The sequence below is a fragment of the Sciurus carolinensis genome, chromosome 8 (genome assembly GCF_902686445.1).
Source record: "Sciurus carolinensis chromosome 8, mSciCar1.2, whole genome shotgun sequence".
Classification (NCBI taxonomy): Eukaryota; Metazoa; Chordata; class Mammalia; order Rodentia; family Sciuridae; genus Sciurus; species Sciurus carolinensis.
In genome coordinates, this window is record NC_062220.1 from 6,700,653 (window position 1) to 6,713,378 (window position 12,726).

At 53.0% G+C, this 12,726-nt stretch overlaps 1 protein-coding gene across 1 annotated transcript; it reads right to left on the minus strand.

Annotated features, from left to right (window-relative positions):
- Nucleotides 1–1,771: 1,771 nt before the first annotated feature.
- On the minus strand, nucleotides 1,772–7,883 carry Atp6v0e2 (ATPase H+ transporting V0 subunit e2). The gene is made up of 4 exons (XM_047562850.1): nucleotides 7,533–7,883; nucleotides 5,965–6,012; nucleotides 4,155–4,271; nucleotides 1,772–3,721 (listed from the first exon to the last, which is right to left on the minus strand). The coding sequence occupies exons 1-3, from the start codon at nucleotides 7,634–7,636 to the stop codon at nucleotides 4,178–4,180; spliced, it is 246 nt and encodes an 81-aa protein (XP_047418806.1). The 5' UTR covers nucleotides 7,637–7,883; the 3' UTR covers nucleotides 1,772–3,721; nucleotides 4,155–4,177.
- Nucleotides 7,884–12,726: the final 4,843 nt, after the last annotated feature.

Genomic DNA, 12,726 nt, shown 5'->3' on the forward strand with positions numbered 1-12,726 from the left:
AAGGGTCCTAAAATGAAAGCCATGGCTGCCCCGGAAGAAAGGAAGGAAACGTGGGAAAGGCTACCCGGCCTGAGCGGCCAGCAGCTCCCCAGGACTCCACCAGGAAGAGCAGCTGCCAGAGGGGCTCAGGGAGGACTCAGCAGCACACAAGTGCCAGATGTCTGAAGACCCTCAGCACCAACAAGGCAAGAATCCAGGGAACAGACACCTGCTGGAGGAAGCGACCATTTTGATACCCCACCTCCCACCCCGACCAAGAGCCACCAGGGCTCTGAGGCAGCCCTGACCCGAGGTGCTAGCAGTGGGCATGCAGCAGGCTGGGGCTGGCCGAGTGACCGCATCGACAGTGGCAGGGGCTGTGGTGGTGCCCAGGCCCAGCTGACCCACAGGGACCCAGGCAGATGGGCCCCGGGTCCCTTCCTGTGCGGCTCCCTCTGACCGCTAGGCCCAGCTTTAAGAGGGCCCACGGCTCCTCCTCCTCGCTGTCACTCCCCTTTACCTGCCCGCTCACTCTTGGCTCACTTCACCTGTCACCAAAGCTGCGGAGGGCGATGGAGGCATGTGACACTCAGGAGCACTCCTGAGTGCACTCCTCTTTGAATCCGCTTTCTCTGGACTCTTTGGTGTCCTACTCAGCTGGTTCCAGACCCCTCCCAGGATCCTCCATGGGCCCACCCCACAGACTCTGGCATTCCTGGAGGTCCTGTTCTGGGCTCTTCCGAGGCCCCCTGGGCTCCTCCCATCCCTTGGGGATCATCAGGTACTTTATGCTGAGGACTCCGATCCAGCATCTCCAGACAGGCTCTCCTCTGACCTTCCAGCCCACCCACCCACCCACCGACTGGACATTTCAACTCAGCAGGAAACAAAGGAAAACCTCAGCTCGTAACACCCCTCCTCAACCCTGCTCCTGCTCTGCGCTCACCTCTGAGCTGTACAGCTAGCCTGGGAGGTGGCATCCTGTCACCATGGGTCACAGTGCCTGCAGATCAGGCCCTGCCTCTGCTCTTGCCCACAGCCAGCAGGTCCTGTCCAGCTCCCACTTACTCTTCTGTCCTCACTACTTGTACCTGGCCCTGTCATCAGATGTTCAACCAGTCTCCTGTCTTCTGTGCGTCCTGTAGAGAGAATTCTGGAAATCAGGTTGGGTCATGTCACCTCCCTGCCCTGCTTTAACCCGCTCTGACTCCCAGAGTCAACCTAAGCCCCTTGACCAGCCACAGGCCCCCCAGGTCTGCTCTGCCTCAGTTGTCCCCAGTTCCTCCTCCTCCCTCAGGACTTCTTTCAGCACATCCTGGTTACAGGCCCTGGCCCGGAAGTGGTCGGCCCTATCTGTTCCCCCTTCCTTATCCGTGCAGAAAGCCGGGCAGATGATTCCAGTCTTTGGATGCTTAGGGAGGAAGCAGGTCACACTGCACAAACATTGGGGACTTGCTCTACTGCATAGCCCTGGCCCTACACTCTGTCATCTGGGCCATGGGGGAGGAGTGTTCCAAATTCCACTTTAATAGGTACTAGTATTCCTCATCCTGCTAGCCCTGGTTCTGGACCAAATCCAGGACAGGGCACAGAGGCCCACTTTCCTCCAGGTGAGAAAAATGTGGTTTTCTGTGTCCCTGTTCCAGAAGTGCAGTTCCAAGGGCATTAGCGGCTAGCCCCATTTAGTGTTCCCCAGATCCACCCACCAAAGAAATGGAAATCAGGTGGGCAGGAGGTGGTAGGCAGCAAACTGGGCAGAGGCCAGGGGTAGGCCACCAAACAGTAATCTTGCATCACAATTATTTATTAGACACGAATCGGGTTTTCAATACAAGCCGTGCTTACCATGCTCCATTTCACAAGAAGGCTGCAGGGGTTCGGGGAGGAAGGGATGTGGAGGGTTGTGCATGGGAGGCCCCAACTTGAGTGACTGGCAAACCCAGCTCCAGGGAATCTGGGTCAGACACATCATATTCTCCTGCCACTTCGAAGGAAGAAATGCCAAATAAATAGTGAATAAATAAGCAAGGCTGGCCAGGTGTGGTGGCCTGTACCTGTGGCTCAGGCGGCTGAGGCAGGACAACTGCAACTTCGAGGCCAGCCTTAGCAACTCAGCAAGGCCCGAAGCAACTTAGCGAGGTCCCGTCTCAAAATCAAAAACGGGAATGTGGCTCAGTGGTTAAGTGCTCCTGGGTTCAACCTCCACTGCCAAAAACCAAAAGAACAAAAAATAAAACAAACAAACAAAAAAGCCCAGGCTTTGTCCTAACTAGCTCTGGATATTCAGGCAGAGTGTGATGTCCCCTCACTCTCTCCTGAGGAGGGCACTGGCTGGAGGTTTCTCCTGGTCCTCCCTGGTCTCACTCTATATGACCTGTGCTTCTTTCTCTCACTGTCCCTAGTACAGAGCCAGGAGCACTTGCGGGGCAGAGCCTGGCAGGAGCCAGGGGAGGCCCGGTACCCGCAGCACTGTAACAAGGACAGACTCTTCATTTTTGCCTGCAAACATCCCAGGGACAGCTAAAAACAGGATTAAAGACTTGGTGCCTCTTGCTCCATGTTGCACCTGCCTCCTTGGCTCACAGTCACTCTGGATTCCAGGAACAACAGGTCTGATTGATAAACATCTTGTGCTGAGTCCAAGTTACCCCACAGGCAACAGCATCTTCTGCATGATCCACAAGGTCTCACTGCACCAGTCCCGAGACCATGCTGGATAGATCACACCTCGTCAGGATCACCTGCTTTGCTGGCTGCGCAAAGCCTCCAGCTCTGCGAATCCCAGCTCATCGTGCTCATTCCCCTTTCTATAAAACCTCAGAGTCATGATCAGCCCCTGCAAGACAGGGCTAAGGACGTGTGCCCCGGTGTCCTCCTGGCATAGCCGCACTGACTGAGGCTCCTCTCATGGGTTTCACCAGGACCTTTGCTATTTGGTTTTTGGGGCGAGGGGCCGGACCTGGCTTGTTGGATCCCCGGAGTCAGGCCTTCCCTTGTTTCTCTTCATCCCAGGTCACTTGGGTGATGCTGTGAAACTCTGGGGAGGCCCTGGTAGGGCAGGAAGGCAGAGTAGAACATTCTGAGGAGACACAGCTTCCTGCGCAAGCCACCAAGTGACTTTACAGCTACAAAGGATCCTGGACATGTAGGTTTCAATCTTGACCCAAAGTATTATGTTGCTTTTTGTATGAGCATTTCTCGGTTACTTCAATATTTCCAGAAATTTTACATCTTGATGTGTCAGAAAATTAAAGAATAACTCTGAATTCCACAACAGAGCTGGCAAAGGCTTTTGGCCTAATCCAACAGGAGCCTCCACTTCTCCGCAGGCAGGGACAGAGCTGGCACCCCAGCTGGACTCCACCCCAGGCTCCAGTGTCCTGAACGGGGTGCCCATCCTCCGCTGCGGTGGAGTCCTGGCTTCAGCCCCATTGGAAAGGGACAGATCCCACTAGTACCAGCTCCTCAGCTAGGATTCACCTGGGAGGGAGAGAAGACTCCAGAGCAGTGGGAGCTTACGGGCAGGGTACCCCCTGCTCCAGCCTGCCTCTGAGCTCAGAGCTTCCCCAGGGCCCGACAGGCTGGGAAGATGGGGTGTCTTAGAACCTGGAGGCCTTGGAGGTGTTGGGCCCCAAGGTGCTGGCAGGAGGGAGCACAGAGGGACCAGGACAGCTGTGTGGGGAGGATGGGGTTGAAGGGTCTCCAGGACATCCAGTCGGGGTCATCCAGAGAGCCGGGGCACCTGAAATGCACATCGCATGAGGGTCACTGCCTTGCTTAGCGACCCGACTCACCCCTCCCTGGAGCGCATCCTCAGTCCTGCTCCTGCCCTGTCACTGAGCTCGACTCACACGTCCCTCTGTCCAGGAGGGTGTCCCCCTGTTCCCGGGACCTGGCCTCACCTCACTTGAACAGATTCCACCTCACCCGCCACGCCCTGTGGCCTGGCTGCCGCACAGCTGAGGCTGTGTGCGGAGAGGCTGCCTGGTGCACGCTCCCTGGGGAGCACCACGGGGACATGGAGCAGGGGCCCAGTCTTCGCCCCCGGTGGCTGGCACTCTGTGGCAGGGAGCTGGCACTCAGCCTTTTTCTTTCTCCTGAATCCAGAGAACTTTTCCACGACCTGCTTGCCCTTCCTCCCCACCTGCAGGGCCACTGCACCCATACCCTGGTACCTGGGGCCAGGAGCGGTGGCCTGTCACTCCCACAGGAAGCGCACATACCAGATGGTCTCATTCTTCAGCTGGGGCCCAAACAGGGGGTTCATCTGAGCCAGGATGGCGATGAGCCAGCTGGGGGGGACAGCAGAGTAAGAGGGATGGGCTCAGAAGGGACTCACCTTGTACACCAAGGGGGGGGGGGGTCTTGTCCATTCTTCTCTTTTCTTCCTAGGGAAAAACTGGCCAACCCATCAGGTGGCATGGCTTGTACTTGTGCCCAGGGCCCCAGGGAACCACCCACACTCCAGTAGGCATGGGGCGCTGGTCTGGGGTTTGTGGGTACTGATTTGGTTTGACTTGGTTTTTTGTACATTTGTAAGGTCCCTGAGTTAGGGCTGGGACAGGGATCTGGGAAACAGCGAGGCAGCCTCAAGGGTCTTTGGGAGCCATTCCCGGGGGGTGGGGGAGGGGGTCCACAAACATACCTGGTCTGGATCCCCAGTGTGCCGTGGGAGGAGCAGGTATGCCAGAATGGCCTTTTTCTTTGTGGTGCTGGGGACAGAACCCAGGGCCTCACATGTGCTGGGCAAGGGCTCTACCACTGAGCTACAGACTCAGCCCAGAACCTCTCCTTTCAGGAACAAGAGGGAGGAACCACCCTGAGACAGGAGGAGCTGGGGGGCAGAGAGGGGGCCTGCCTATAGCTGAGCCACTTCTGTCCTTCTGGTCAGTCTGCTCCCCAGGGACATGAAGGCACCCCACCAGCAGCTGTGCATCTGGGTGATGTCTGGCCCTGTCCTTTAGGATAAAAGTTCCCATTTTGTTTGTCCATAGTAGAGGCCCCAGAGACTCTGAGAGTGCCTGAGTCAGTAGGTCTCACATGCCCATATCAGGGTGCTCTGCCTGTTTCTGCAGGAAGGATGCGTCTTTTCACCTCTGACTCCCCCACAGCAGCCCAGGGAATACCCAATGCCAGGGAGGCCATCAAGAATTTTACTTGCTTTATACTAGCATCATCAGACTTGATGTCTCGTAAATATAATTTCTAAGTGTGGCACTTTCTTAAAATGTCTCTGAAACTAGTTTGTAGCCTGTTTTCCTACTTGCTGATTCAGTATTAGTAATCATCCCCACCCTTCTGGCCATCATCCTTTATGTCCTCGTTTCTGAACCATCAAATTTAGCCCTCTGAGGCCCTCCCAGGAGCAAATGAAGACATTCTGCCAAGTTCTGAGGGGCCAACAAACAACATTAGAAAATGGAACTTATAGATGATTTTTCCAGGGAAAATACTCAAAAAACCAAAAAAACAAAAACCACAACAACCTGTGTGTAGGTACTTGCATCTTTTGTCTCCTGTATCTCCAGGGTACCTTTCCCAAGTCTGAAGAGGTGTTCTGGCTTACTGGTTCTACACCAGCTGCACTCCAGAGTCTGGGGTCACTCATTAAAGAATATGGATTCCCAAGTGCAGACCCAAGATCTGTGATGCGGGATCTAAGTTGGAGCCTGAAAGTTGGGTTTGAAGGATCCATTTGGGTGCCCAGCCAGGTCTAGACACCACCCAGCTGGTCCAACCCCATTCATTTCACAGGTGAGAAAACTTGGCTCATGGGTGCTACAAAGCTCATGCAGCTGACACATGAGCGGCAGGGCCAGAACCAGAGCTGGAGTCCATGACTCTCCCATGCCCGACGCTCTCGTGTCCCTTGCACACGGCCTCCACTCCCGTGTTACGGATTCAGCTATTCAAGAAAGTTGCTTCCAGGCAGAGGAGGAGCAGGCCGGGTGGAGCAAGGACACAGCTGGGTAGGGCAGTACTTACAAGAGGTAACAGCACACGGCAGTGGCCACCAGCATGGTGATGATCACTCTGCAACAGAAGAGGGCACAGGTCAGGAGGGTAGAGTCACCAGCAAGAGGCCCTGCTGGGGCCAGAGAAAGAACTCCTGGTGTCAGCTCTGTTCCCGTGGCCTTTCTGGTGCCACATGGACACAGGAGGCTGAACCCCACTCAGGATAAGAACTGCAAGATGTAAAAGAAAAAATTTAAATGTCACCTCATGGGGAGGCCAACTGCCCACATCCAAGTCATGTGACGAACACTTCCCTTCACCTCCCTTTCCATCACCTAAGATTCCTCCATCTTAATGCAGACAGGTTGGGAAAAGGCATTGCCCAGAGCTGCACTCTGTGGAGCCGCCTCTGGAATGCAAAATTCACAGGACAAGGGGAAAGAAAGTAAAAGAGCAGAAGTCAGGGCAAGAGGCAAGGAGACAGGCATTTCAGAGGCTGAACTGATACAAAGAACAGGGACTAGCAACCTTGTGTCCACTCAAAAACTGAAGACAAAAGCTTAAAATGCAGCAGGAGAGATGTCAGTTAACTCAAGAAAGAACCCATCAAATTTTGCAGAAAAGATGACACTAAAATGTTTACAAAGTGAGGTAGTGGGACCCTGCAGCCCTGCAGAGTTTTATTTTGTTTTCTTTTAGTACCAGGGGCACTTACACTGAAGCACACTCCGAGCCCAGCCCTTTTTTATATTTTATTTAGAGACAGGGTCTTGCTGAGTTGCTTAGGGCCTCGCTAAATTGCTGAGGTTGGGTTTGAACTTGTGATCCTCCTGCCTCAGCCTCCCCAGCGGCTGGGATTACAGGCATGCGCCAGGCGCCTGGTTGACCCTGCAGATTTTTAGAACAATAGCAACACTCATTTATCCAAGCAGCCTCCAGTGTTTTAAGCTTTGGCTAAAACTAATCCAAAGCTGGGTCTTTGATCTCAGATCTAAAGCACTTTCAGTTGGTAATGGAGAAATCAGTATTTGATCCCTAATTTCAATATTACCTAGCAACCGGGGCCAGTCCTGTTTGGACACTGGGGTAGGTAGTGCCGATCAGACAATGGATTTGTGGGCGAAGAGAGAGCACTTTGTAAACATACCAGCTAAAATTATCCAGTATACAAAATGTGTCCTCGCTGCTGTTTTAAGTGCACCATTTCAGGTATTAGCAGCCATATGAGGCAGGGATCATCCTCACCCCCATTTTACTATGAAAAAACTGAGGCTCGACATTTGTTCAAGATCCTAGCGCTGGCGAGAAGCGCGGAAATTGCATCAATGTCCATCCGCCGATTGCAGGAGGGGGTGACAACCACCTACAATGTCGCCTGCTTCACCTCTGTATCTGCCCTTTCTCCCTGGCCTCCTGCCTGTTCCCCGACTGGACGCGGCCCGAGTGCGCAGACCTGGAGACGGCGTCACAGAGGGGCGTCCCGGCTGTGGACGCTGACTTGCAGGGCAAGAAAAACGCCGCCCGGGGTGGAGGGGCGAGCCCAGGCACAGGACAGGGGAGGGGTCCGTAGGCGGCCAGGGCCTGAGCGCCTTCCTTACCCGCGGTTGGGGCCCTTCGGCACGAACCAGGGCCCAGCGATGCCGATGAGACCCCAGAACGTGGTGAAGATGATGACCGGGAGGGCAAAGGAGTGCGCCGTCATAGTGGGCGCCGGGTGCCCAAGCTGGGATGCCGGGCGGAGCGACGGATGCTGCCGGAGCGCGGGTCCCGGGCCGGGCAGCGGGCAGCGAGCATGCGCAGCGGGACCCGAGGAGGGGAGGCGCTCCGCTGGGCACGATCCGCGCACGCGCGCTTCCGGGTCGTTCCCGGTGGGAACGCGTGCGACCCAGCATACTGTCACTCAGCGGGAGAGGACAGGCCTTCCGAGGAGCCCACTCGTTAATTGACCGAGTAGTGAAACGCCCCACTCCAGGGTGTACGGGGACTCACGTGCCTTTTTTATTCCCGAACACCCCTGGGGCGGTGGGTCCAGCCAGAGGTCGTCCCTACCTAGTACCCGGATCTTGCTCTGCAGCCCACAATCTCCCCACTCCAGGGGCGGCGGACTGGGATGTGGACCCTGAGTCCTGGAAGCGCCGTGGACGGAGCTGAGCCCAGTGACGGGGCTGCAGGACCTCAGCCAGCGCTCGGGAGTTCAGGGGCGGGCGGGAATGCAAAGGGGTCAGGTGAAACGGAGCGCAGAGCTGAGTGGCAGGCGCGAGGTCTGACCCTGGGCAGCCCACTCTCAGCGGGTGATGGCGCCCTCTCCTGGCTTCAGTTTAGGAAACCCAGCAGCGACTTTGTGTAGGTTCCGACTCCGCATAGCTACCGTTCGCTTAAATATAAAGTGGGGATGGCAATTTCTACGATCTTGCTGGAGGACTAAAAGAAGTAAGCATGCGGAGAGCACCTAGCACAGTAGGGCTCTCCTGCTATGAGCTCGATTTTGTCCTTGGGCTTTGTGGAAATTAATAGCATCTATTAATCTCTGTTTTCTGTAGAGATACCTCTACCTGCTGGTAGAGGTCGCTCTGGCAGTAGATGCCTCCCCAAGCAGCCTGCCACATATCTTTTCTGGCTTCAATGGTTGTACAGCACTGGAACAGAGCAATTCCCCTGTGATACAGAAGGGGGCAGGTGGGGGGTGTCCTTAAACTGACCCCCCCCAGTGATGTGTGGTCTTAGCTTTTTTCCCAAAGCAGGAATCAGTCACATCCACCTTCCCCATTCTCTAGTTGAGACCTTCTTATCCATCATTTCAACATTTGTTCATGGAAGTTGGAGGTGGAGGTGGGTGACACAAAGATATGGAATGTAAAATCCACCCTCCATCCTTTCAGTATCCATGCAAGTTGGAGGTAGGAAGGGGTGGGACACAAAGATCTGGTATAAAACACCATCCTAGCACTGAGGAGTTTCTAATCAAGTTAAGGAGTGATATTCTATGTTAAAACTGTCACACTGGCCAGACTGGGATAAAAGCCTTGTGAGCAAAATAGTCAGTGTCTATTATAAGAATTCAGAAGATGGAGATACCAGGGAAGACTCCCTAGAGGGGGCGAGATTTTAACTGTATTGTAAAGAACCCCATTAACACAGTCCCAGAATAAGGGTGAACTTGGCATTCCTGGGATGGAATGAAATAGTCTGGTCCTACAGTCCTAAATGAAAGTTCCTCTCTCTCGAGTTCAGAAAAGAACTACTTCCTTGTATTTTGTTTCAATTAAAAAAAAAAAAATCTTAGGCTGGGGTTCTAACTCAGTGGTAGAGTTCTTACCTCACATGTGTGAGATCCTGGGTTCAATCCCCTGTACTGCAACAACAAAAAAAGAACATGACTTCTCTGTATAAAGTAACAAGTGTATAGTGGAACGTATTTCCTTCTTTGTCTCAGCTTTTCCTGGAACCTAAGCCAGTGCTCAGTTTAAATGGCAGCTCAGTTTAGGTGCCTATAGCTTTTGCTCTGTGTGCCTTTAGTGGTCTGTTTCACTTTTTATTTTTTTGTATTTTAATTTCATACTCTACTACTGTACTATATCCACAGTCCTTTTAAAATAACAGAGTCTCACTAAGTTCCTTAGGGTGACTGGCTAAGTTGCTGAGACTAGTCTAGAACTTGTGATCTGCCTGTCTCAGCCTCCCCAGTCACTGGGATTACAGGTGTGCACCACCACACCTGGCCCTGGTCGGTTTCACTTTTGTCCAGAGTTTGCATTTGATTGCCAGTGTTGTCTGTTCTTGGGGTCCACAAGGGGATCACCATCAACTGGCACCTACTCTAACCACAGAAGACTCATCAATGTCACCAGCCCTGGCTGTTCCCTAGAATATGACTCAGTGTGTGGACACCTTTGGGCTGGTGCCCATTTCCAGGGGGCAAACTATCTGCCTAATTAAACAGCTCCCCAAAATACAGGCCCACAACATGACATATTTTTTCTTTTTCTGTGGTGCTGAGGACTGAACCCTGGGCCTCACACATGCTAGGCAATCACTCTACCACTGAACTACACACCCCAACATATTTGTTTTTTAGAATTTTGTTTTTAACTGAAAGGGATCTTAGAGGTTAAGGTGATCCATTCACTTTGCAGGTGATAAAATTGAGAATATTGTAATGTGCCTAAGGCCACATAGTTCATTAGTGACAGAACCAGAACCTAGGGCCAAGGCTCCTCACGCTTAATGCAGGGTCTCCACATACAACTACAGCTCCCCACAAGGGCGCTTGCGTCCAGACACACGAGGTGGAGATGGTGTGAGCAGAACCCCAGTGTCCCTCTGGCTTCATTATCTGCTTCACAGGGGCTTAGCCAGCTATACTGTAGCTTCCAAGTGAGTGCTTTGGGGCACAGTGACACATTTTCACAGTATCTCCCAGGAAGTGGGGTCCTGATGTTGGTGACACCTATGTTCAATTTTCTGTAGATATGGGGACTGATGCATTCCCAGAAAGGGCATAGGCAGAAGGAGCCAGAGAGGCTCTTTAAAATTTTGTTGAATTTGCAGACTTACAGGAGCCATAGACAGGTTCTAACACTTCTCTGCAGACACAGGACATGGGTTGGGGTGGGAACAACTCTGGACGTTTGTCTTTGTGGGTAAGGCCTAGTGACACATACTTCTCACCAGAGAACCTGTGGCCCTGGCTTAGGAGGAACCTCACTGGTTTGGGAAGGACACCTCCGGAGTGAGGGTGCTGGTCCCTTGCTTGCTTGTCATTAAACAGGGACTTCCAGGCCAGAAGTTTCAGGAAGACCTAGACTCCTAGCTCAGCTGTCTCTGTCACTAGTTGAGCGTGGTTTTTCTTAGGTGCCTCTGAACGTGGGAAAATGTGACATTGTTGTATGTAGCTCCTGGAACTCTTGAAATTGCATTGAAATAAACTTTGTTTCCCCTGCTTGTTTTTGGAGCTCTCTTAAAACTGACTCCCACTGTTCAGACTGATGGCATTTCAATGGGGAGCACAAATCAGCTGCAGGACTGGTGCAGGGGTGTGCACACCTGGGGTTTTAGGAAGAGGGAGGCTGTCTCCCCACAGCGCATGCTGCTGACAAAGCAGAGATCGTTGCTGACTGTAAAAGGGAGAAGAGCCTTGGGTGAAGGAGTCCCAGCGTCCCCAAGGCCCTGCACCCCATGCTAGTGTAGCATCTGAATTCCCTCACAGCTCCTCAGGTTCCTGGAGCCTCAGAGGACCGCCCACCTGCATCCCTCAGAACTCTGTACCTGTTTCCTCTCTGTGATGGGAGCTGGGTATCCTGTGAGAAACACAGCCACATCTAGGAACTCCTGATTTCAGCTACTCCTGAAGGGACAGGGACAGTCTGAGTGGGGGCTGTAGGGCAAGCTCCTGTTCAGTCTTGCAGGGGTTCGTGTCTAGCAGCCATGGACGGATCTTATATTAAGAAGTATTCCACCCCATAAGCCCCTGAACACCTGATCTCTTTTCTGCAAACCTCCACCTCATTGCCTGAAGGAGGAAGAAAGACGAGGGATGGGTTTTATGATAGAAACCAGCTTGAGGGATGAAGCAGAAGGTCCCTTGTGAAAATTTCCTGACAGGTTGGCCTAGGCAGGTATTTAATCTGGTTCACTGAACCTGGTAGTCAAGAGCGAAGGGCCACTCGTCTTCCTAAGGACACACTGTCTTTTATGACACTTCATAGAGATGCTTTCTGGTTTTCCTACAGAAGGTTCTGCAGGCTTGTCTATCCCGGCTGCTTCAGGAGTTACTGAGGTGGCCGTGAGAGCCCGACTCCCTGGCAGAGGACATCCTGCACAGATGTTGCAGTGGTAGTAGGAAGTGAAAACCAGACAGCCTTACCTGTTCTCAGACTCTGGCCACTTCTCTGAGTTGGAAGACAGCCACACATGGTCCCCACTGCGGCATCCACACAACCCTGCCCTCAGTGGTGATCTTGCTGGGACTATAGGAAGAGAGGGTGATACTGACTAAAAGCAGCAAATCCCCGTCACTAGATTTAATGTCTGAGCTCTTTTCACAGAGGTTTTTTTGTTTTGTTTTTGTTTTTGTTTGTACTGGGGATTGAACCACTGAGCCATATCCCCAGCCCTTTCTACTTTTTATTTGGAGACAGGGTCTCGCTAAGTTGCCGAGGCTGGCTTTCAACTTGTGATCCTTCTGTCTCAGCTTCCTGAGTCCTTGGGATCACAGGCATGTGCCACCAGGCCCTGCTCAATCAGTGGCTTTAATGTCTTTTTAAAAAAGTGCACCTTCAGATACAATTGAGTCTTCTCTACCAAAGCAACTTGGTTGTACCTCAGCCTCTGTAGTAAACCTTTGCTCTTTCCTGCCAGGAAGGACGTGTGGTCTGCAGGGGCATTCTGAGAGCTGGTCCCTGAGGAACTCTCTGGAGTGGCAGGTCTGAGGCTACTGGTAGAGAGATCCTGTCCTCTCGGTAAGTCTGGCTTTGATATTCCCAGTAAATCAAATGAGGCGGCATTTGTGAAGGCTCTGTTAACCACGATGTGCCAGGTGACAGTGCAGCAGGGGCACTCACACGCTTTCCTTCGCCAGCTGACCACTCTGCTCCATGTCCCACTCTCACTGGCAAACACGACTCTGCTCTCCCTCCAGGATCAAAGGAAAGAAACCCAGACAATGCTGAAGGTGCTTCCCGCCCACCTCTGTTCTGGGCCCTGTCCCCTCTTAAGAGGGGTGATCCATTAGCCTTGATCAGTGGCCCTCTTCTCCTGGGTCTTAATCAGGGACTTACCGGACAAAAGCATGTG